The sequence below is a fragment of the Nuphar pumila genome, chromosome 12, assembly GCF_984573655.1.
Source record: "Nuphar pumila chromosome 12, dmNupPumi1.hap1.1, whole genome shotgun sequence".
NCBI classification, from domain to species: Eukaryota; Viridiplantae; Streptophyta; class Magnoliopsida; order Nymphaeales; family Nymphaeaceae; genus Nuphar; species Nuphar pumila.
Window position 1 is genome coordinate 16,782,493 of NC_143260.1, and position 24,328 is coordinate 16,806,820.

Genomic DNA, 24,328 nt, shown 5'->3' on the forward strand with positions numbered 1-24,328 from the left:
AACGATATTTGTAAGACTCTATGACATGTTGACAAGAATGCTTGTTTACAGATGCGAGGAAGAGCCTCTACCCCATCTAGTATCCTCCATTCACTCAGTATATGCAATGTATCACAAATCACGATTGTAGTAACATACTACGGATTTGTGAGATAGTGTTTTGTTTGTTAATATCGATTTGTACGCTATTATGCTGAATTTTCATATCTATTTATAATATATTTTGTGATATGTATATCGATTTGTAAGATATTATGTATTTTGTAGTGTCGATTTGTAAGCTATTATCCTGAATTGCCATATCGATTTGTAATATATTATGTGATATGTATATCGATTTGTAAGATATTATGTATTTTCTAGTATCGATTTGTAAGATATTTGTAGAAAGACTTTTAAAATGTGTGCGTGCAAAAATAGATTGTTATGTACTTTCGTCTGCCTCTTATAAAACTAGTCAATGTGATAGGACGTATCAAGCAAATCGCAATAGCACTTATCGTTATAGTCAAATCGATTTGCAACTAAGTCTCCATTTGTAGTTTAAGTCTAAACATCGTGTCAATTTGTTTAGACGATGTTTTTCTTTCCTGAATTTTATGAATCTGTAATTGTGTAAATAGTGATAGGAGACTTATGAAAACTTTAAACCTGAAATTTTGTTCTTGAACTTTAAACAATCAAACTTGAAATTTTGTTATATATAGCTTGATTGGGTTCACATTATCAACTTTGTCTCATATTAGGGAATGTCTTATCATTTTTATAGAGAAAATGTGACCTTGATAATGCCTTATTGAAGATTCGACATAATTGTTTGTCCACTCCATGTTAGAGATTTTACACGATTGCCTAGTTTTAACTCATATTTGACTCAACTGGTTCTTTGGTCTTACTATTTAACCTCAGCCCTCTGTGTTACTTTGCCAACCAGGCCCAAGGAATTTGTTGGCTCCTATGAAGGTTCTAGGCCTTTACTTGGTAAGAAGAGTCCTTTCATTGGGCTGCGTAGATGGGGGTGGACTATCTTAGATTTTATGAGCAGCTACGAGTTGGATCTGAGAACTCATTTCTATATGCTATAACTTAGTTCTTTATCTTTTTTTCCCTTTTCTCTAATCCTACGTGTATATGTGAAGTCTCTATAGGGGGAATGAAAGCATTCAACACAAACAATTCAATGAGCTGGAAGAGCTGGTGGTCTGTCCATGTTCACAGGAGTTGAGGCTAGAAGATATTACATCTTTGTTCAGAAGTTCTCCTCGTCTTCATAGCTTCCGCGTTGAAAGTGAGTTTCAACACCTGTTGGTCTATTTCTTCTTCTTTATTGGTTGCATCTTATCCAGCTTTTTGTAGCTCAACTATTGAAAAAGGATGCTGCAATCTTTCTTGTGGAAGCACAAATGCTCCATGTGAACCTACTGATTGTCTGCTTAAGCACCTTCAAAGTGCAAATTTCAAATCCTTTAGTGGGGAAGAACATAGAGTTAATGCTGGTGAGGCATATTCTTAAGAGTGCTCCATCACTATGTAATGTGCTGGGCTTTTGTGCTCTTTTGCTTAAACATGGTTTTTCTTGTACAAACTTCACCAAAATTAGTGTAAACTATGTAATGTGCTGGGTTCTTAGGCTCTATTACAAACTCATTTGGGACTCTCTTATCATTTTTATATAGAATGCAAAACTCATTTGGGAGCAACAATGGTCCCAATCGAATGGGTTTATTGACCTCTGTTTATTCATGAATTCAAACTGTTTTCTTTTGTTGGTAGATGTGTTCTTCCGAGTTCATCGTTCTTGTACATATCAAAGTGCAATTCTCTGACTTGTTTTTTTTATTTTTTATCTATAAACAATTCAAGTCTTGTTTATATTCAACTTCAGATACCTGAATTCATTAATTTTCTTAAGTCTACACTCCCTATTATTCCGTTCTCATTTTGTGATTTGCATAGAAATGAGTGGAGGAGAAGGATTCATGTGGAGGACCCAAAATGATTTTCTTTTTGGTTCATATCGCCGACCCCAATTGTTTGTGATGAAGCCGTTGTTGTTGTTGTTTGTTGTATTTTGTGATTTGCATGCATTCTCATAATGGTTTGTTTTGACATCACTATATTTCTAATATGACTTCCTAACATTGTCCATTTATTTTCTATTTTTCCAAGGAGGAATTCACTTGCTTGTTGGGCATCACCATGGAGGAAATGAAGGAAAGAAACCATGTCAATGGGTAAGTGGGAGAATGTTGGAGTTTGAATCGGATCAGATCTAACCTGACCCATATTGACATGGGTACATCAAGAGACGTATATGGGAGAGTTGGATTTTAGGGGTTACAACCTCATAACTGTCTCTGTCTCCCATTATGGACCTTCCTATAAATAGGAGACCCATAGTAGTGTGTTCTAGACCACCTATGTGTTATCGGTCTCTCACTGATTCTGGGGTTCGCGGGTTCTGCTTGCCTCTCAACATTTTGGCCTGGACTCATTGAGGACGTTGATTGGCTGAGGAGAATGCCGACCATCGACCTCCATCACAGTGCCATTCGGATGATCCATGGCAGCATCCTATAAGTGGCTCTTCTCAATCCAATTTAAGCCAACACCAGTGTGTCATGCACTGAAAATTGGCTAGTTCTTCCTAGGCTTCCCTATTACGTGTGATACCATTTGCTGGGTGTAGAAATGTATATATGACAATTAACCCTGTTTATCCATGTGTATTGCAGGTTCTGCTTATAGTTCTTCAGTCTGTGAGACATTTTGTGATATTCATTATTGGTTTATGATGATCTACTTAGAGGAATAAGAATTGCCGGCTTTAGGTTGTCTATGAGATGCCACAACCCACAGGGAAGCTTAGGTAGACGAAGGGATATCCGCTTGCAGCAAAAAACTAGCAGCACAAAACAATGACTTTTTTTTTTAAAGGCAAGCTGGGGTTGTTAGGCAGACCCCTATCAGAACAATAGCCACCCCATGTGCCAAGGGATTCGATCCTGGGCCTTCAGCTTGACACAAGACCCCGCTTACCATATGGGATACCACCTTGGTAACAATGACTTTTTTGTTAATGGTGTTTTTCTGTGGATCATATAATTATTGTATGGCCCTTGTAGTAAGATTTGTCCAGTACAATTCTGTGTATAAGGTGAACCAAAGATTAATAACGGTAGAACATTGCAATCTAACATGGCTGGTCCCTTTCTTTGAGTTTGTACACGAGCTGAGCTAGCTCAGCCTGTTTAGCTCAGGATGAGGTAAATGAGCCCATCTCAGCTTGACTCAAAACTCGACATGAGCCGAGCCTGAACAGTAGTGGTTTAGTCTCAAGCCAAGCTCGAGCTGAGACTATACAAGCAGAACTTTGGGCTAGCCAAGCTTGTACAAGCTAATCTCTGCTTGTGTGCATCCCTAGTGACTACAAGCATACAAGCATAAAGGAATAATATTTGCTACACTCATGGATAAGGAATCCTTTAGTTGGAACTCATAGAAGGAGGTTGTGTTGACCAAATATGGCATGTGTACAAAATAGTAGGAATCACTCCTAGAGGTACTTTTTCACATAAAAATACGACTTGCGAGTTCTTTATGCTTGTATGATCCTCTTCTATATTCAATTTTTTACTTCTCAAAAAAAAAAAGACTTGCAAGATTTGAAAATTTGATATGGTACTTTGTTGAATTTTCAACCCTAAGAAAATCTGACATATACATAAAAAAACCATGGCCCAAAGGTTGGTTTCTACTAAACCAAACATATAGATTACATCTAAAAGGTCAGATAGGCAAAAACATTTAAATTTTTTTTTTTTGAAGTTCTCGCTAGAGGGTTCCTTACCCCCAAGAGTAGCAAATATTATCCCATATTAAAGTAAAGCAATCCTAAGGTGAACAATCTAGGTTTTGGATTGTACATCTAACCAACCTATGTTTGTTTATCAAAGCTTTTGTACATTTCCTATTAGTTTCACTCACTATCATAAGTACTCTTTAGGGCATGTAAAGTCTATCAATGACCATGCCTAATTAACCTTGAGTTTTTCAAATTGCCAATTACCTAAAGCCAAATGTAGGTCTTAAAAGTCCGACCTATCTATGGGTAATCCTAAAACAAATTTAATACAAAATTCATTTAGTTTGAATTTGTGTTTTTATTATCAAATTTGAATTGGAGTTTTGGTTCCAACCCAAGTCAAAATGTGGTTATAGCATTAATGAGGTTAGACCTGAAAAAAAAATGATCACTTGAATGCCAAAAAAATGCCGGCTGGCACATATAAAAAATGCAACCGCATCAGATTAGATAATGTAATCTATCTTTTGATCACAATAAGGTGCGTGGGATATTCTGGAGTTGGATGTGAAGACCCGAACCATACCTGACCAGTATCGGTACCAAATCCAATCTGCTGGCAAAAATGGGGATGCACATCTGTTTGACTAGCAAATGGGTCGGGCCAAAATGATACTTGAGTGGAGCCTGGCCCAACCAGGCACGGCGCTTTTACCAATAAGGCTTAAAAGGCCTGTCCCGCTCCACCTAAGACTCAGCTGGATAAGACCTGGGCCCGGGCTTTCTGCATGCCCGGGTCTGGGTTGGGCCAGGCTGACCTGATGACCGCCCCTAATGTTGCTAGGAGTTGCGTGCAAGGTTGCGAAAATGGTCCACGGTTTTGGAGTTGGGTGCCCAGGCCATACGGGTGTTGTTTGTGGGGAATGGTTTACCAATTACCACTACAAGAATAAACTAGAAAACCAGTTGTATCTGGTTTTCAAAACCGAATCCAGTGGGGATCTTACAAGATCCAAACCCTGTTATTACGGAGAAAATTCGGTTCTAACAGCGGAGAGACCGGAGACTGCTAAATCAGATTAGGGCCACCTTTACCGTTGTTCGAATTCACCTGACTGGGCTTCATGTATGTGTCAGGATCCGGTTGTTCTAGCTCAAATAAAATCAGATTCGGTCCCAATGAATGTGATCCAAGCCTGACCATTCATATATATATATATATATATATTTTTGTCAAAGAAGTAGGTGGTAGCTGCCTGTTACTTTTCTAGCTTAAGGATTTTTTTTTTAAGAGTTTTTATAGAAATTGACTCTTGGATTGTTCAATTCTAACATTCAGATCGGTTTTTATAAGGTTTAAAAGTCAACCGTCTATAATTTTCATAAATATTCAAGTTAAAAAATTTACTTTTTTAATTAAAAAAAGTTGATAGCAAATTGATCATGCCAAATACGGTCAGATTTGCTACAAAAAATATCAAACATCAGTTCACTCGCGGTAGGCTGATAATAGGCAAAAAAAAAAACAAAACTGATAGGCAGCTACCACTTTGTTCAAAGTACTTGGCACCCTTGAAAACTACACATAACTTTAACAAAAACCTTAAAAAACTGATACATCGGATCCGAGTGTACAACCCGGTCCATTTTCAAACCCAATTCGAGCGAGAGATATGTGGATTCGATCCAGTATAGAAACCAAAGCACACTGAAACTTCAGTTGCTTTGAATGGATGCTTTTCAATCAGGATTTTGACCACACTTCTGAATCTCCAAGCTAAACCCTAGAATCCTCCGGGTTATGGCGTTCAAGCCATCGATTCCTCGCTTCCTGATCGCTTCGTCGATTCCGGTGGCTCTCCTCGCCGTTCTTCTCCTCCGGTCGTCGCTGAATCCGTTCGGAAAAGTGGTTGGTCGTATCTGATTTTTTTTTTCCTTGAGAAATTTTGGTGTTATAGAATTTGTTTTCATCAAATTCCTTCTGTCTTTTATTTTCTCTGTGCAAAATTTGTGAGCTAATTCTGATGATCACGAAGACTCCTCATTTTGTTAGCTCAGTTTCATTGTTTACTTGTTCGTGGTGCCATTGAGAATGAGGATAGTTGAGGAAGAATGATGATGGATTCCAATGGATTGGTGAAGTCGTAGTTACTTAGGCTTTTATACTACGAAGGATTGGCTGCGTTAGAAATAGAATGATGGATGTCATGATTAAGATGCAAGTAGATGACTGGATTCCTTAATACGGAGTTTCTAATCTTTGGAAACCATAATCCATCCGTTCAAATCATAAGTTCTCAAAAATGCATCGGGACTATACTGTTGTTGGTGAAATCAAATTGTGATTTGGAGTCAAAGAGCGTGAAAACTTTTGTTACTTGATCTCATTCTTGAACCTTGGAGATCGGTTTCCGTCTGTGACCTCCATTAAGTTGGCAGGAACCATCTGCCTAAGATGGCTGTGCGTATTGCTAGATGCTGGGAAGTGGTCATGTAGCATCACCTACCATGTAGGCATATACCATGTGTTTGAGTAGATGAAATTTGTTTGGTTACGGCCTAACGGGCTTGATTTGGTGTAGTTCTACTTTATTGAACTGAGTTTAAGTTTTGGTTGATTGTTTCCTTTGTTTGGTTGAGATCAAGAAGATTCTGTGGTGGTGCTGAGATTAGTCGACAATGGGGAATATGATTCAAACTGTCGGTACTGATATATCAAAGAAGCAGATCTATTCTAAGATATATATGCAGCTTGATAGAATTTTTTGAGTCTTCATGATCCATCTTGGGATGTCATTTTATTGCTGCTGAACAGTCTGCCATCTCCTTTCTCTACATGATTTCAGTAGATAATTGTCCTTCTCACTCCTAGTCCTTGGAGATGGGCTGGTCTCTTTTTTTCTCCTCACCTTTTGCCAAGATAAGAATACCTCTTTCTGGTCAGTAGTGTTTATCTTGGTGTTGTAAATGGCTGTAATCCTACTCTGCCTCCGAAATGTGATCCAATAAATGATTTCTTTTGCAACTAGTTACTCATTTTCTTCTTTTTATGGAACAGAGTATAGAATACCATCGATCTTAATGTTGGAATAAACATGCGAAGATATAGTACCAGAAGGCATAGATCTCCTCCGAGATGATCTAGGGAAGGTTTTTTGAGGCATAGTATTTTAACTAATGCATGAAAATTTTGCTTGGGGAACTGTTTAGGTTATCATGAATTATTGTTTACACATCAATGTTTACTACTGGATATAGATTTGTTATATTTATATGTACTACTCCCTAATGCTTATTTTTAAATCTACGTGCATGGTGATCTCCACTTCCAAGTGTCACGACCATAAAGAGAAGGATTAGCATATGAAAAATTGTGTTGTTAAAGATCACATGCCTAGGATGTAAATTGGCATTGGTCCTCAACGCAAAGGATAAATTTGGTGTGAAACTTCTTTGCATGATCAATAAGGGAGGCAACTAATGCCATTAGAGTAATAAGAATTTTAATTGTCAAAAGCGGCGCCTAGGCATAGGGCTACCACTTAGGCTTATGGGTCTCAGCAGTAGGGCCCTTTTTTCTCGCCTAGGCCACAAGGACATGGTTGGTAATTTTTCTTCTTTTTTTTCTCCTTCATTTCTTTCTTTTTCTTCCTCCACTTGTAGAAAACCCTTTCTTTTTTCTTCTCTCCTTTTTTGCTTATTCTTCTTTCCCTTTTCTTTTTTCTTCTCCTTCCGCCCCTCCACCTTTTTCTCTTTTTCTTCGTCTTTTCCCTTTTCTTTTTTTCCTTTCTTCCTTTTTTTTTTATTCTTATTTTCTTCTTCTTCCTCCTCTTAGCCCTCCACTTTCCTCCTTTTCTTCTTCTTCTTCCCCCCTTTTTTTCTTTTGTTTTATTTATGTTCTTTAAATGTATGTCTGTGTTTTTCATAGATCTACACATGCATATACATGAGTTTACGTACAAAAATATATATAGTTTTTATTATATTTCCCTATATCGTTCAAGGTATTATCTCGGCGAGGGTATTTCTCAGAGAGATTTTCAAAAGTTCAAAAATCTTGGGAGTTTAAAAATTTTAAAATATAAATAATAACCAAAAGATAAGAAAATAATAAATTTTGCATTATTTTTCTTCAAAAAATATAAATAAACAAGTTTTAAAGGTTTTAAAAATGTAAAAGAAACAAAAAATAGGAAATGCAAACTTAAAATATAAAAAAATGTTTTTTTCCAAAAATATTGTGATATTATCACCATATTTTGAAAATAGCGTGAGATATTTCCTTTAATATCAGCTACCTTAGAATATCAATATTTCTTGCGATATTTTGAAAATATCATAGATATTGGTGATAGTGGTTTTTATGTGTTTTTGTAGGTACATTATACAATATGTATATATGTATGTATGTTATGTATGTTTTATGTTCAATGTTATGCAATTTTGGAATATGTTATATTGAATTAGACACTTATACTACATTGATAGTTATAATCATATGTTTGATGTTTGTTACTAAATTTAACTATTTATTATAATATTTCTACTTTACTCCATGTTTTATTTTTTTTGGTCTTGCCTAGGCCGACTAGTCCTTTTAGGAGGCTTTTGCCTAGGTCCCAACTAGCGCTTTTGGCAACTAAGATAAATATCTGGTTGCATACCAAATTTTAGGCACGCAATTTGGGATCCCAAGACATGTGGGTTATGGGCTGCGTACACAAGCTGGCTGCAAGCTGTAGGCGGGAACCCACAATTTGGATCTTCGTGATTCAGAATCCGAGGGGTTTGAATCTGAACCAGGGGGTCTAGGATCTACCTAGGGATGTGTGCATAAGCATGAGACAATTGGTTATGGTCTGGAACACATGGAAAGGCTGGAAAAGATGTGGAACGGTCACACAGTCCAAATAGGACCAAACGACTTGTTAAAATATATATATATATATACACACATGTATTGTAACTGAAATACCCCAGCAAGGGTATTTTAGTCTTTTCACTGTAATAGACGTCAACCCATTAGGGACTGACAACCCCTTTTCAACTTTTTATTTTTTGTTTTTTATAATTTTTTGTTTTTGACTGTTGGGCCAACTCCAATATAGCTGTTGGAGCTGCTCCCAACAGTCATAAATATGACCGTTGGGAGCAGCCCAACAGCCATATTGGCTGCCCCCTTTAGCCTCTTGTATTATAAATAGGCCTCATGGCCTTTGTATTATTTCATCTCTTTTTCAAGAGAGTTTTGTATGCAATATACTTTATCATTTGACCCTTGTGTGGGTGGTGTGATTATTCAATCAAGTGTTCCCACTTGATTGAAGTGTGTGTTCTTGCATATTCATCGGATTCGATCCACTTCATTACATGGTATCAGAGCTTGGGTGTTCCAAAAGCCGTTTTTAGAGAAGATCGTGACAATATCAAGAGGAGGATCATGAGCTTTGCAAAATACAACAAATCACGAATTGTTGCATTGGGAAGCGAACCACTTCGAGAAAAAAAAAACTCTTGTATTTTCTTCCTCGTTCTCTCTTTCTTTTTTCTTTCTCTCTCTATCCACTTGTTGTAAATGGAGAATAAGAGGTAGGTAATAGTCCCCATTCCCATACGTCTAAATGACACAAACTATGTGATGTGGGCATCCATAGTAAAACATAAAATATGGAAAAAAGGACTTTGGGGATTGGTTGACGGCATCGAAAAGGAGTCTAAACTCATTCTTACAAAAATCGAGAATGAAAAAGAAGTTGCGCTTCAAGAAGAAGAAATGACTAAAGCCGTTTCCGACTATGAGAAAAGATGGAAGGAATGGAGGATGGGTCATTCCAAAATTATTGGATGACTCATCAATAGTGTGGACATCCACAAGTGTTCTAATTTGGCGAAGTTTGACTTCGCTAGTGATGCATGAAAATACCGTAAAGATATGTATAGTCTTAAGGATATCACACATATATGTAACATCCAAAACAAAGTAAGGACCATGACTCAAGAGATGAGCATAAGGGAATCCTACAATGCTCTCTCTCTCTTTTTCATTTGGGATGAATTGGCTCTTCTTGAACCAAAGTGGCATTGCCCACATGATGTTGAACTCCGCGAAAATCAAATCAAAGCGGGGCATTTCTATCAATTCATAAATGGGCTTAGGCCCAAATTTGAAGAAACTAAATCCGCTCTTCTTCATAGAGGAGGGGTCCCTTCCATAGTTGAAACTCTTGAAGAATTAACGATGAAAAAAAATAGATTGAAAAAGCCATCCACTTCTAAAGATGAAGAATCCGTGCTTGCTATGTCAAAGCCCGAAAATCTTACCAAGAGCTATAAACCACCTCATTTTTTAAGAAATGAGAATGGTAGAAATCCCAACAACTATGAAAAGAGAGGTGATCATGATTTTAAAAGGAGTGAAAAAATTATTTGTTATCATTGTTATGAACCGGGACACGTCAAACCTTTTTGTCCCAAAAGGAAGAAGAGAATCATAAAAAAGACAAAAGAGCGACTTCGGTTGAAAGGAGTGAAATGGCCGACTCCAAATGCATCGGCTCGCTCTCTTTAGCTCAACTAATGGAGGCACTACAACCTATGCTTAAAGCTCAAGCTACTTTTTATTCGGGAGCGGCCATATCTACAAGTGACAACCATGGTAAGACCTCTTGGATCCTTGACTCTGGTGCTTCATTTCATATGACCCCTAATGAGTCTATATTGACCGAATGCAAGTTTAATCCAAATGATTCTTGTGTTTCAACTGTCGATGGCACATCTTTGAAAATTAAAAGTTTTGGTATTTATCAAAAAACACCTATCTTTCACATACCAAACATTAGAATAGTACCAAAATTAAATTTAAATCTTTTATCGGTTTCTCAAATTGCAGATTATGGTTACAAAATAGTTTTTTCATCTATTGATTGACTAATACAGGATCTCTAGTTCGGGAAGCCGATTCGGCGAGGCCATAGAAGAGGAGATCTTTATGTCATGGACAATCTTGAATTACCAAAACAATTTTTTTGTAATTTTGTGGAAAAGAAAGATATAGAAATTTGACACAAAAGACTAGGATACCCTAGTGTGACTAAATTACAATTGTTTTCATTTCTTTCAAATTGTAAAGAAAAAATTTTTGTATGTGAAAATTGCATTCTTGGCAAAATGAAGTCTTTACCTTTTGGACCAAGACACCTTGTAACTAAGAATCCATTTGAATTAGTGCATTCGGATGTATGGAGACCAACTCTGGTCGTGTCCAAAGGAGGTGTTTCCTATTATGTTGTGTTTGTAGACGATTATAGTAGACACTCTTGGATATTCTTTCTAAAACATAAATCAGAAGTATTTGATTGTTTTAAAAAAATTCATAGTTATATAAAGAATCAATTTAAAACCAATATTCAAATCTTTAGAACTGATTCTGGGGGAGAAGTTGTGTCAAAAGAGTTTGAAAATTATCTTAACTTAAATGAGATTGTTCATCAAAAATCGTGTTCATACACTCCTCAACAAAATGGACTTGCCGAAAAAAAACATAGACACATTATTGAGACCACTAGAACACTTCTAGTATCTAGAAATGTTCCAAAAGATTTTTGGGCCGAAGCCGCCCTTACGGCGGTCTATTTGATAAATAGAATGCCTTCAAAAAATATTGAAAATGTCTTCCCTATTGAAAAACTTTGTAAAATGTATCATGATTACAAAAGGTTGAGGGTCTTTGGGTGCAAGTGTTTTGTTCTTACCAACAAGAATGATAAACTCTCTCTTAAAGCAATTTCTTGTGTGTTTTTACGTTATGTCGAAAACAAAAAAGGATATAGGTGTTATGACATTGAAATAAACAAATTGTATGTTTCTCAAAATGTTACATTCCTTGAAAATGAAAACGGTTTTAGCAAAGAAAAAATCTAAGAGAGTTGTGATTATTCGTTCCTCTTTGACCTAGTCAATGATAAGTGTGAAAATATTCATGAGGCAAATGAGAATGTGAGAAGAAATCTTGATGATATAGATGTAATGAAATAAGTGGAAGAAACCAAGAATGCTAAAGCATTCACTATGTCCCACACGGACAAATGCAACAAGCACAAGAGAGAAAATCCACTAAGGGATATACAAAGGGCCTTATAAAAAGGCAACACACATGAAAAATAATATCACTATTATTGAAGAGGAGCTCTCAAGAGCAATACCACATACATGGGGGGTTCCCCCTATTTATAAGAAGAGGAGACCAAAGGGGCTCCCAATAGAGTCGTTGGGAGCCCCCAACGGTCACATATGTGACCGTTGGGGGCCCCAACGACTCCATTGTGGGGCCCCTTTTCGGTATCCAAAAAATACAAAAATAAAAATGAAAATAAAAATAAAAAATAGTGAAATACGAGAAACAAAATAAGTACCCCTATGGGGTACTTTGTGAAATGACCATAATACCCCTATCGGGTATTATGGTATTATTACATATGTTTTAACACCCCCCCTCAAACTTTACGGGGGAATGACCGAAAGTTTGCCAAGGAGGAACAAGAAGCGAGGAGCAGGCAGGGCTTTGGTGAAGAAATCAGCAAGTTGATATTCTGAAGTGACATATGGCAGTGTTACTGTCCCACGAAGATATTCATCACGTACATAATGACAATCCATTTCAATATGTTTCGTCCTCTCATGGAAAGTGTGGTTGCTGGCAATGTAGATAGCACTTTTGTTGTCGCAACAAAGCTTCGAAACCCCGGTAATTTCGACTCCCATATCTTGAAGAAGACTTCGAAGCCACACCAGCTCCATTGTAGTGGTTGCCATAGCCCTGTATTCTGCTTCAGTAGAAGACAATGAGACTTTCTGCTATTTCTTGCACCTCCAAGCAATTAGCGAATCTCCTAGGAATACACAAAAGCAGTAGTTGAGATTCGATCATTTGGGTTTCCTCCCCAGTCAGCATCAGTATAAGCTAGTAAATCTAAGGAAGAGATTGAGGATAGGAATAGCCCTTTAGTCAAAGTATTTTTAATATATCGAATGATCCGGAGCACAGCACTCATATGCACAGATGTAGGAGCATGCTGAAATTGGCTTGCAGAGTGCACAGCATGAGCAATATCGGGCCTGGTGATAGTCAGATAGGTGAGGGAGCCTATGAGTTGCCTGTAGGGCGTAGGATCGTCCAGCAGAACTCCATCCTCCAGTCGTAGTTTAGCATTGATAACCTCGGGAGTCTCCACCTTTTTATCATCTGAAATCCCAGATTTGGAGCATATGTCTGCAGCAAGCTTCATCTGTGACAGTATATACCCTCGAGGAGAGTATGCAACTTCTATGCCAAGAAAGTACCTGAGAAAACCCAAATCAGACATATCAAAATTATGTTTTAACATATTTTTAACTTTAAGAATACCGCTTTCATCATTGCCAGTGATGATCATATCATCAACATAAAGCAGAAGGATGATGATACTATTACCTGCATTTTTAACAAAAAGAGCAGTGTCAGTATAACATGAGCGAAATCCCAATTGTAACATGATAGCACTAAATCTATCATACCAAGCCTTAGGGGCTTGTTTAAGACCATATAAGGCTTTTAATAACCGAAGGGTTTGACCTTGGTTAACACTGATTCCCGGCGGAGGATCCATATATACTTCTTCATTCAACTGACCATTAAGAAAGGCATTTTTAACATCTAATTGGAATATAGGCCATTTCTTAGATGATGCTACCGCAATTAAAGTTCTAACGCTTGTCATGCGAGCCACGGGAGCAAAAGTCTCCTCATAATCGATGCCATATTCTTGTGAGTATCCCTTAGCAACTAATCTAGCTTTATAGCGCTCTAGGGAACCATCACTTTTTGTTTTGACTTTGTAGACCCATCGACATCCTATAGCTTTCTTATTTGGAGGAAGGTGAACTATTTCCCAAGTTTTAGCTTTATTTAAAGCATCTAGTTCAACTTTCATTGCTTCAACCCAATGAGGTATACTTTTTGCTTGATTATAATGGGAGGGTTCATAGTAAGAATGCAAGGCTATTAGACAAGCTCTATATTTAGGTGAAAGAGTTTCATATGAGACAAACCTATTAGGTGGAATTGATTCTCTAGAAGAACGCCTAAGGGAGGTTTCTTCTAGGGGTTCATTAAGCCGCAAGAATTTTTCTAAAGCACTAATAGGTTGGGCTTCCTCACGCCGAGTGTATACTTGGAGATTGTCACCATTAGTTGGTGATACATCATCATCATGAGAATCATGAGTATTTTCTAAAATTTCCGGATGACTCAAAGAGTCATCATTTGAATCTTCTAAAAGATCATTAATAAACATATAATCAATTTCATTTGATTTTTCCAATATGTCAAATCCATTTTCATCTTCTAGAAAGGTTACATCTTTGGAGACAAATAACTTATTGTTTTTATGATCAAAGCATCTATAGCCTTTTTGATTTTCACCATATCCTAAAAATACACATTCTATTGCTTTAGGTGACAATTTATCTCTTTTATGTAAAAGAACAAAGCATTTACACCCAAAAATCCGAAGACGATTGTAGTCGGGTGTCATATTAAAAAGTTTTTCATAAGGGGAGATATTATTCAATTTTGAAGATGGCATCCTATTGATTAAATAGGTGGAGGTTAACACGGCTTCGGCCCAAAAATTTTTAGGAATATTTTTAGAAATGAGTAAGGATCTAGTGGTTTCCAAAATATGCCTATGTTTTCTTTCCGCTAGACCGTTTTGTTGAGGAGTTCTTGGGCAAGATTTTTGATGACAAATGCCATGTTGTTTTAGATATGCTTGAAAATCATTTGATAAGTATTCTCCACCCGAATCGGATCTAAGAATGGATATTTGACTTTGAAATTGATTTTGAATTTTTGCATGGAATTCTTTAAAGAAGTTAAAAACTTCCGATTTAAAGTTAAGAAAATAAATCCATACATATCTAGTATAATCATCAATAAAAGTAACATAATATGAATAACCACCTTTAGATAGAACCGGAGATGGCCCCCAAACATCGGAATGCACCAATTCAAAAGGTCTTGTTGTCACAAAGGATCTAATAGGAAAAGGAGTAGACTTCATTTTGCCAAAAATGCAATCTTTGCAATTGATATCTTTTTCTTTACAAAACTTGTATCCAAAAGGAAAAAGATACATTTTAGAGTAACTTGGATGTCCAAGCCTTTTATGCCAAGTTTCAATATTTTTGTCTTGGACATAAGTACAAAATGAGGTATTTGGAAGCATTAAATTATCCATAAAATAAAGGTCTCCCTTCCTATGGCCTTGCCCAATCCGCTTCCCGGACCGGAGATCCTGCACAAAGCACCCTTGGGATGAGAAAGATATTTCACATCCATGGTCGGCTATTTGAGAAACGGAAAAGAGGTTAAGATTTAGTTTTGGAACTATTCTAACTTTTGGAACAAGGAAATTTTAAACATTTTTAGAATCAAGAGTTCCAACACCATTTATTTTGAGAAAAGTTCCATCGGCCGTAGAGACACAAGACATTTTTGAATTGGTGTGCACATTGGTTAATGCATTCTCATGAGGGGTCATGTGAAAAGAAGCTCCGGAATCTAAAATCCAAGAGTATGTACCGGGAGGTGATGATGAGGCAATGGCGGCACCAGAGGTGGAAGAAGTGACCTTTAAGATTTGTTGAAGAGCCAAGGAGATTTGTCCAAGAGTGTCTTTGAGATCCCCGTTCTTGCCGTCATCTTCTTTGGTGGTGGATTCTTCAACGGAAGCCACCTTTGGCTTGAATGCCCCATTTAGCTTTGGGCAAACGGGTTTAATATGTCCCGGCTCATAACAATGGTGACATATAATCATTTTTCTTCCACCACTCCCTTGCTTACCAAAATGAGGTGGTTTGTATGTTTTAACATGATTGCCGGGTTTAGATACGGCAAGAACTTCCTCTATGCTTTTACCCATGCTATGCCTAGTCTCTTCTTGAGTAATCTCGGCAATAGCTTCTTCTAAGGGAGGAAACGTGGATCTATGGAGAAGTGAGGATCTCACTTGTTCAAATTCGGGACGAAGCCCAAATAAAAATTGAAACAATCTATCTTGTTCCATTTGTTTTTGTCTTAGAACTACATCCTCCATAGATACCCATTTAGGCTCTAAAAGAGCCAATTCATCCCACAAAGTATTTAGAGCACTATAGTAATCTTGTATGCTCATGTCGCCTTGTTTTGTGGTTCTTACTTTTTCTTGCAAGAAATAAGCTCTTGCAAGATCTTTTTGGGTAAACATACCCTTCATAAAAAACCAAGCTTCATTTGCCCGGCGGAATTTTGCAATATTTGCACATACCTTAAGTTCGACATTATTCATAAACCATGCAAGGATTTTTGCATGGTTGCTCTCCCAATCTTCCATTTGATGATTATAATCTTCAATGGCCTTGAGACGAGCATCGCCTTCAAGTGCTTTCTCTTGATCTCCTTCCATCTTTGTGAGCTTAAGTTGGGGTTCCGGAACGGTTCCCATTACATAACCCCAAAGCTTCTTGCCTTTGAGATTATTCTCCATTGCGGATGCCCACATCATGTAATTTTTTCCATTGAGTTTGAATGATAGATCGATCTTGACTTCCATTGCTACACAAGGAAGATGTGAGAAAGAAAGGAAGTAGAGAGAGACAAGATTTTACCTTTAGAAGATCTTATGGCTCTGATACCATGTAATGAAATAAGCGGAAGAAACCAAGAATGCTAAAGCATTCACTATGTCCCACACGGACAAATGCAACAAGCACAAGAGAGAAAATCCACTAAGGGATATACAAAGGGCCTTATAAAAAGGCAACACACATGAAAAATAATATCACTATTATTGAAGAGGAGCTCTCAAGAGCAATACCACATACATGGGGGGTTCCCCCTATTTATAAGAAGAGGAGACCAAAGGGGCTCCCAATAGAGTCGTTGGGAGCCCCCAACGGTCACATATGTGACCGTTGGGGGCCCCAACGACTCCATTGTGGGGCCCCTTTTCGGTATCCAAAAAATACAAAAATAAAAATAAAAAGAAAAATAAAAAATAGTGAAATACGAGAAACAAAATAAGTACCCCTATGGGGTACTTTGTGAAATGACCATAATACCCCTATCGGGTATTATGGTATTATTACATATGTTTTAACAATAGACCTATCTCACAATAATTTACAAACCTATGTTCGACGTACCGAAGGTCACCCACCATGTGCCCTAGAAAGATACTCTCAAAACCAAGAAGAAGATTCTTTTAGCCTTAGAAAATCTATAAGAATTTCAAAAGCTCCTAGTAGATCTGTATCATATGATTCTTTTGAACCAAGGTATAGATCGTGTCTAATGGCCATTCACTCGTATTTTGAGCCTTAATCATACCATGAGGCTAAACATCATCAGGAATGAGTTAAGGCCATGAGAAAAGCCCCCAAAGCTTGGTATCATTCACTCGTAAGGCCTTATATGGCTTGAAACAAACCCCCAAAGCTTGGTATGATAGGTTTAGTAATCTGATGACACAACTTTATTTTAAATCTTGCTTTACTCACACTGCATTGTTTCTTAAGTCTTCTAATACAGGAATGATGATCCTACTTCTTTACGTAGATGATATGATAATCACAGGAGATGATAAGCAAAGAGTTAACCATGCCAAAGATGTGCTTAAAGCCAACTTTGATATGACAAATTTTGGTTTTTTTACGATACTTTCTTGGAATAGAAGTTGTTTACTCACATCGTTGTTATTTTTTGTCACAGACTAAATACGCAACAAAGATCATTGAAAGATCAGGACTCTCAGATAAAAAATTGGTCGATACTTCAGAAGTCATAAATGCCAAAATGAATAAAGATGATGGAGAGCCTTTGCAAGATCCAACGCCCTACAAACAAATGATTGGGGCTTTGTCTTATCTTTCTATTATCCGTCCTGCTATATCTCATGCTATTTATTCTGCTAGTCAATTTCAGCATGCTCCCACTACAGTGCATATGAGCGTTATAATGAAAATTGTTAGATATATTAAAAAATTTATTAATCTTGGCTTGTTTTTATCATCCTCATCCTCACTAGAAGTCATTGCATATTTTGATTCTGATTGGGGAGGGGATGTCAATGATAGGCGCTCAACCACTGGTTTATGTGTATTTGTAGGTGACTCCCTAATTTCATGGCGATGCAAAAAGCAGCAGAATGTGTCACTCTCCTCCACTGAAGCTGATTATCGTGCCATGGCGACAACTATGTCTGAGTTAGTGTAGCTAAGACAACTTCTCGATGACTTGGAGGTTCATATTGAAGAACCTTCAAGATTATGTTGTGACAACAAGGGCGCTGTATACATTGCAAGCAATCATACATTTAATGAGAGGACAAAACACATTGAAATGGATTGCCACTACGTTCGTGAAGAATTTCTGAGAAAAACCATCACATTGCCCTATGTTCCGTCTGAATATCAATTAGCAAACTTCTTCACCAAATCGCTTCCGTCTCCAAGATTTCACTTCTTACTTGGCAAACTCTCGATTGTTTCACCATGAGTTTGATGTTGGGGGTGTTAATATATATATATATATATATATATATATATATATATATATATATATATATATATATATATATATATATTGTAACTGAAATACCCAGCAAGGTATTTCAGTCTTTTCACTATAATAGGCGTCAACCCATTAGGGGTTGACAACCCTTTTTCAACTTTTTGTTTTTTGTTTTTTATAATTTTTTGTTTTTGACTGTTGGGCCAGCTCCAATATAGCTGTTGGAGCTGCTCCCAACAGTCATAAATATGACCGTTGGGAGCAGCCCAACAACCATATTGGCTGCCCCCTTTATCCTCTTGTATTATAAATAGGCCTCATGGCCTTTGTATTATTTCATCTCTTTTTCAAGAGAGTTTTGTATGCAATATACATCATTTGACCCTTGTGTGGGTGGTGTGATTATTCAATCAAGTGTTCTCACTTGATTGAGGTGTGTGTTCTTGCATATTCATCGGAATCGATCCACTTCATTACACCGCTAAATCAAGTAGACCTGTTTTAGGTAGTTGGATTCTATGAGTGAAAGGCTGGGTCAAGGGCTCAACCACGACATGGTTGAGTTAGAGGAGGTTCTAGGGACATGGAAAAATGTTTAAGACGTTGGGATAGGTGTAGGTCAGTTCCAGAAGTCAGAACTGTCCCGATACACTGACAACCTCACTCGGTAGGTGCAATTTTGGGTGTTAATGTAGTTTTGGGTTATTGGACAGTTCAAAGAGGCTCCAAAAGTTATGTCAAGTTAGGTATACTTCTGATATACCTCTGGGAATACTAACAAAGGGCTGGACCAACGAAACCACGGTTGGAGAGCAGCATCAAGTCAAATTACTGGTATGGACGACATCTCTAGATGACATCTATGAGCTAGAAGGGCTTGGGCCCTTACCAAGGTGTGACCAGCCTTCTAGTGAAGGCTGAGATTCACGTGAGTCATAGAGAGGAGAGAGTAACGTGAGAGAGGTGAGAGAGATGAGAGGGAAAGAAGAGGGAGAGAAACGTCTAGACTCTAGAGAGAGAAATAAATTTAATTCTATTTAATAATTCATAAGGAGAATCCCAAACCTCTATTTATAGATTTGGGGCCTGGGGTAGAGTCCAATTCTAATTCCTAAATTTAACCTTACCTATAAACCCAAAACACCTTCTAGTTGGCAAAAAATGAGTCCTACTTAGCAACAAGAACTAAACTAGAGTCTTTCCCTGAATGAACTCTTTATTAAGCCTAGTTTCTTAAAATCATAAAAGTATGCATAATTGGACTCTGCATATTTAAAAAAAAGTAGGAGACATTTTAGAGAGGGGGAGATGCCCCCTTGTGGGCTCCGCTGGCTTGTTCTTCGTTCTGGTATTGACACGTGTCACGTGCTAGAGATGCCATCTCAATTTCGAAAACTCCATAGGAAGCTGACACTTGTCTTCAGTAGGGCCCACTATTGATCTGCCACCTAAGCTGCCATATCAACATGTGTGGCTCCCACACTGACTGGGCTGTCCACCTTAACACTAGATTTGGGGTGTCATTTGGATTTAGATCATTGGCTGGATCTGGATCTCCTCTTGGGTCTGTAGTTTTAGCTGGATTTGAGTTAGGGACAACTGCTGAACCTTGATTCGTACAGACATAACCCACTTTTTTAAAATTAAATAAATCAAATACTAACATCCAAACCCAAAGACCCACTACACCCGCTCCATTAGAGCAAGAAATCGAAACATCAAATCTCACTAAAATAAAAAAAATACCAAATTAAATTGGTGCTGATTTCAGACCGTACCAGATCTCAACCAACAAGAGAGCATAAACTTCATTGACTATATAAATTTCAAATTTTGGTGGGTGGTACTTTTGAAGTTTGAACTTTCCATGTAATAATATGGTAATTTTTCTAATTTTTGGCAATGAAATTGGTTAAACATCAAGTATATATCTATGCCATTGAGGTTTGAGCAAAAGCTGGTATGTGTCAAATCATTGTACTGCCATTCATGAATGCATCCTATACTATTACTGAATCTGCACACCTTCATTAGCTTGAAAACAATACAACAGTGTAGCATCTCAATGAATTAGGATTTTCCTTTTCTCTTACTATTATTAATATTTTTCATATATTTATTTATACATAAAAAAACTAAATATCCTGAGAAATAACTTCACTAAGATATTGTTGAGATGATATTGGTGACTATGGTGCAAACCAAGGTTGTAAAAAGCGTATCATAACCCATATCGGATGGACCCAAAATAAGATACGTATCATATTGTATCGTAGCATATCATAAAAAAGTCATATGTTTTAAATAAAAATTAAAAAAATCAGAAAAAAATCTAAAAAATTCATAAAACAAAAAACAATAATGAATAGCATAAGATAAAACTATAATATCACAGATCAAAACAATTATGTGCATTGAATGACATGCAAAGGACATCGAAGATTCAATAATCAAGATAATATGCTACAAATGGCATGTATATCTCACAAGAAAAATGCAAACTATGAAATAATATGCATTTTAAATAATGAATCTAAGCTAATAAGTCACAAGATTCATAATAATGAGCATTTACATAAACAGAAAAATATCATAAAGTGTTTTTTTCATTACTTAAAAAATTTTACATAGCCAAATTTATTCAAAATTCAAACAAAAATGAATTAGATAACATCAATCATGAGTATCATCATTATCATTATCTTCTTTTTTTTTTGCAAAAAATCTTCCTAAATCACTCTTAAGCTCTTTAGGGATGAATATGAACTAGGCTCAAGGGGTTTTATATGTTTTTGAAAAAGAAAAATTGAAATGAGTTCACTTAAACTGCATTTATAGCGTATCTTAAGATACACCCTGTATTGGAGTGTATCGTAAGATACAGGGGCCTATTGTAAGATACAGAGGTGTATCATAAGATATACCCTGTATCGAGATACAAGTGCATATCTTATTGAAAAATCCCATAGATACGATACGTATGCGATACTTACAACATTGGTGCAAACTATTTCCTAGTTCCTTTTGGAAGCATCTCCCATCCATGCATGACTTAATGCTGGTTTGACAACAGCAGGTAACCCTACCTGTGGAATTTAGGGGAGCAAGGACTAGGAGGATGAGTCTTATAAATTATCCTCTTTTGGTTAAATGGTGTGTGCTGTTGTTTATGGAGGACACATGGTGGGCATATTATTTAACGTGGAATTTGGGGACTCCCTTGTTGTAATTGGTGCCCAACTTCGGATTGAACTGGTTCAGGAATATGGAATATCTGGTTATGAATTGCCTCGGCACTCATGCCTTGCAACAAGAAAGAAGGAAGAAGGCCAAGAAGGAAAAGAACTTGAGATCAAATGAGCCATCCAGTCCACAATTAGCCTGGATGCCATATGTATGTATAAATGTATTCTTGCACACATGCATGTATGATGTAAAGTGAATTACAAAAGTGACCTCATTATAACTTTATAAGTACCCATTACCCATGATGACCTGTTCTAACTTGAATGACTTATTTATCCGTGATACTAAAGGTAATCTTGTGTATTACCATATACTCCTTATTCTTAGCAGGTTAGAGTTTTTGGAAGAGTAGTGTGACAGAACTGGGCTAAGGGTAGTGATAGATCTAGCTTAAAATCACTAGATGGATAAGATTTTATTTGCTGTCAATTGTATTATCCTTGTCTTGATGGTCATGTAAATGACCTAGGAGCCCGTAGAATCTAAATAACTCCTTACACCAAGCATTTGTGGATATAGATAATATTAGGGATAGTGATCATTTATTGTACTTCTGGCTTTCTCTAAGAGAATACTACGCTGTTGCTGTCAGTTAGGAAGCTTTTGGGTCCCTGCCATGTGTCTTAGATTGATTGCTGGTTTTCCATGATTGATTATCCTTCTAGCCTATTCCATTTTGGATAGTTGAAAAAAATAATTGGTCAAGTCTGCTGTTTGTTAAGTAAACTAGTGGTGTGAAACAATTTTTTGGGTGTGGTGTTTATATATCAATAACCTTAATTATCAGCTTTCTAAATTGATAGAATCAAATGTCTGAGTTTCAATTTCAACTACCTGTTTGCAGAAGTTGTGGACTGTAGAAGAACTGGCTAGACACAATGGCACGGATGATAAGTTGCCCATCCTTCTTGGAATTCTTGGGTATCAATCTGTGATTCTTTGTGATTTGGGTTTTTAAAATTGCAATTATTAAGCTGGTTCATGTCAGATATACCGGTTCAATTAATTTTTGTTTTTTTCCTTTTACAGCTCTGTATTTGATGTCACAAAAGGTAAAACTCATTATGGCACAGGTGGAGGTTACAATCATTTTGCAGGCAGGTTAATCTCTCTCTCTCTCTCTCTCTGTGGCTGTCTGTCTGTCTGAAATCTGACATACTGTAGGTTAGGACTTGGGAGTAATAGAAATTTGATATCTGATATGTGAGTGTTGCAAGCAATGATGTAGAAGCATAAGCTTAAAGTGGCGTTCATGTTCATGTATGTTGAGTTGTGCTTGTGTGAGCCCATATAGTTAATTTGTGCATGCACTCATTTGGACACCTATTATAAAGACAAACTAAAATCAGATCAAACTGTATTGAATTGTTCAAAACACACACACACACACACACACATACACACTTAAAACAAAGAATCTGGAAGTGATTTGTATCAAATTGCAAGTGTGCCTATGTTGAACTGGATCAGCGATTCAGCATGTATTTATCTTATTCTCTTTCACCACAAAGTACTCGGTCTTTTCCCTTGCATTCTGTGATTAACATTTCTGATCCAGAGTCGTTGGGACCTCCCCAACAACTCTATTTCTAGCCATTAGGGATGGTTGCAAGGCTCTATTGTGTGTGTGAGGTTATATATAAGGGACAAACCCCTCTTGTATTGGTATGCTTGTCTCAAGCAATTATGCTAAATAATATTTATATTTTTTACCTTTGTCTCTTGCCCATTAGTGACCTTGTATGTATGTTCTTGTATTTGACACACTTGTGTTTTTGTAAAGCCCATAAGAGGCATCCTATTGTTCTTTTTTTGTATTTCATCACATGGTATCAGAGCAAAAAGTATTTTTGAAACGAAGGAGCACAACATTCAAGAGTGTGTAAAGGAGGAACGAGTGATCATGAACTTCGTTGCTTCGGAAAGCTCATCGTCAACACATCTCTTTTACCTCCTCTATCTATCTTCTCTCTCTACCTCTACTCTTCTTCTCTTGAAACTATGGCCGAAAAATAAGTGGTTACGGTTGTTCCCGTCAAATTTGATGGGAAGAATTATAATATGTGGTCTACCACTATTAAAAGGATTTTGATAGGCAAAGATTTGTGGGAATATGTTGATGGTTTCTTATTAGAACCTCAACCTATTCTCACTAAATCTATTTGTGGGGAAGATAAGAGTTACTAAAGAAGAAACTCTTAGGGGAAAAGAGAGAGAGAATACTCTTTTGAACTACAAAAAAGCCTTTAAAGAATAAAAAGTTGGTCATGCCAAGGTTTTGTCCCTATGTTTGGGAAGTATGTGTGAAAAACCTTGTGAAAATATTTAGAGTTTGAAAGGGCCGATGAAGCGTGGGTTTTTATCAAACAAACCTACACTCAAAATGATATTGCCTATAAATTAGAGTTGCAAGATAAGATTTACAATTGCAAACAAAGGAAAAAAAAAGTGTTGGAGAATATTATGGGACTCTCAAGAAACTATGAGACCAAATGGCTAAAATGGGGCCCATTTGGGATACCCCCTTAATGATGCTCGCCTTAGAAAAAATCAAATCCTTGAAGTGTAATTTTTCCAATTCATGAGAGGACTTAGGCCTGAGTTTGAACAAGTTCAGGGATCTATCATCCATTGTAAGCAAAAAAGGCTCCTTCATTTACACGAGATTTTGACCCAAGTATGCATGAAAA

General features: G+C 36.9%; 1 protein-coding gene across 3 annotated transcripts in view; it reads left to right on the forward strand.

The window, feature by feature from the left end:
• The first annotated feature begins 5,527 nt into the window (after positions 1 to 5,527).
• Positions 5,528 to 24,328, forward strand: part of MAPR4 (membrane-associated progesterone binding protein 4) — a 35,961-nt gene continuing 17,160 nt past the window's right edge. For all 3 annotated transcript variants that reach the window (XM_089982585.1, XM_089982587.1, XM_089982586.1), the window contains exons 1-3: positions 5,528 to 5,714; positions 22,483 to 22,559; positions 22,668 to 22,739. In XM_089982585.1, coding sequence (XP_089838711.1) covers positions 5,607 to 5,714; positions 22,483 to 22,559; positions 22,668 to 22,739 — 257 coding nt within the window. In that variant the 5' untranslated portion in view covers positions 5,528 to 5,606. The remainder of the gene's footprint in view (positions 5,715 to 22,482; positions 22,560 to 22,667; positions 22,740 to 24,328) is intronic.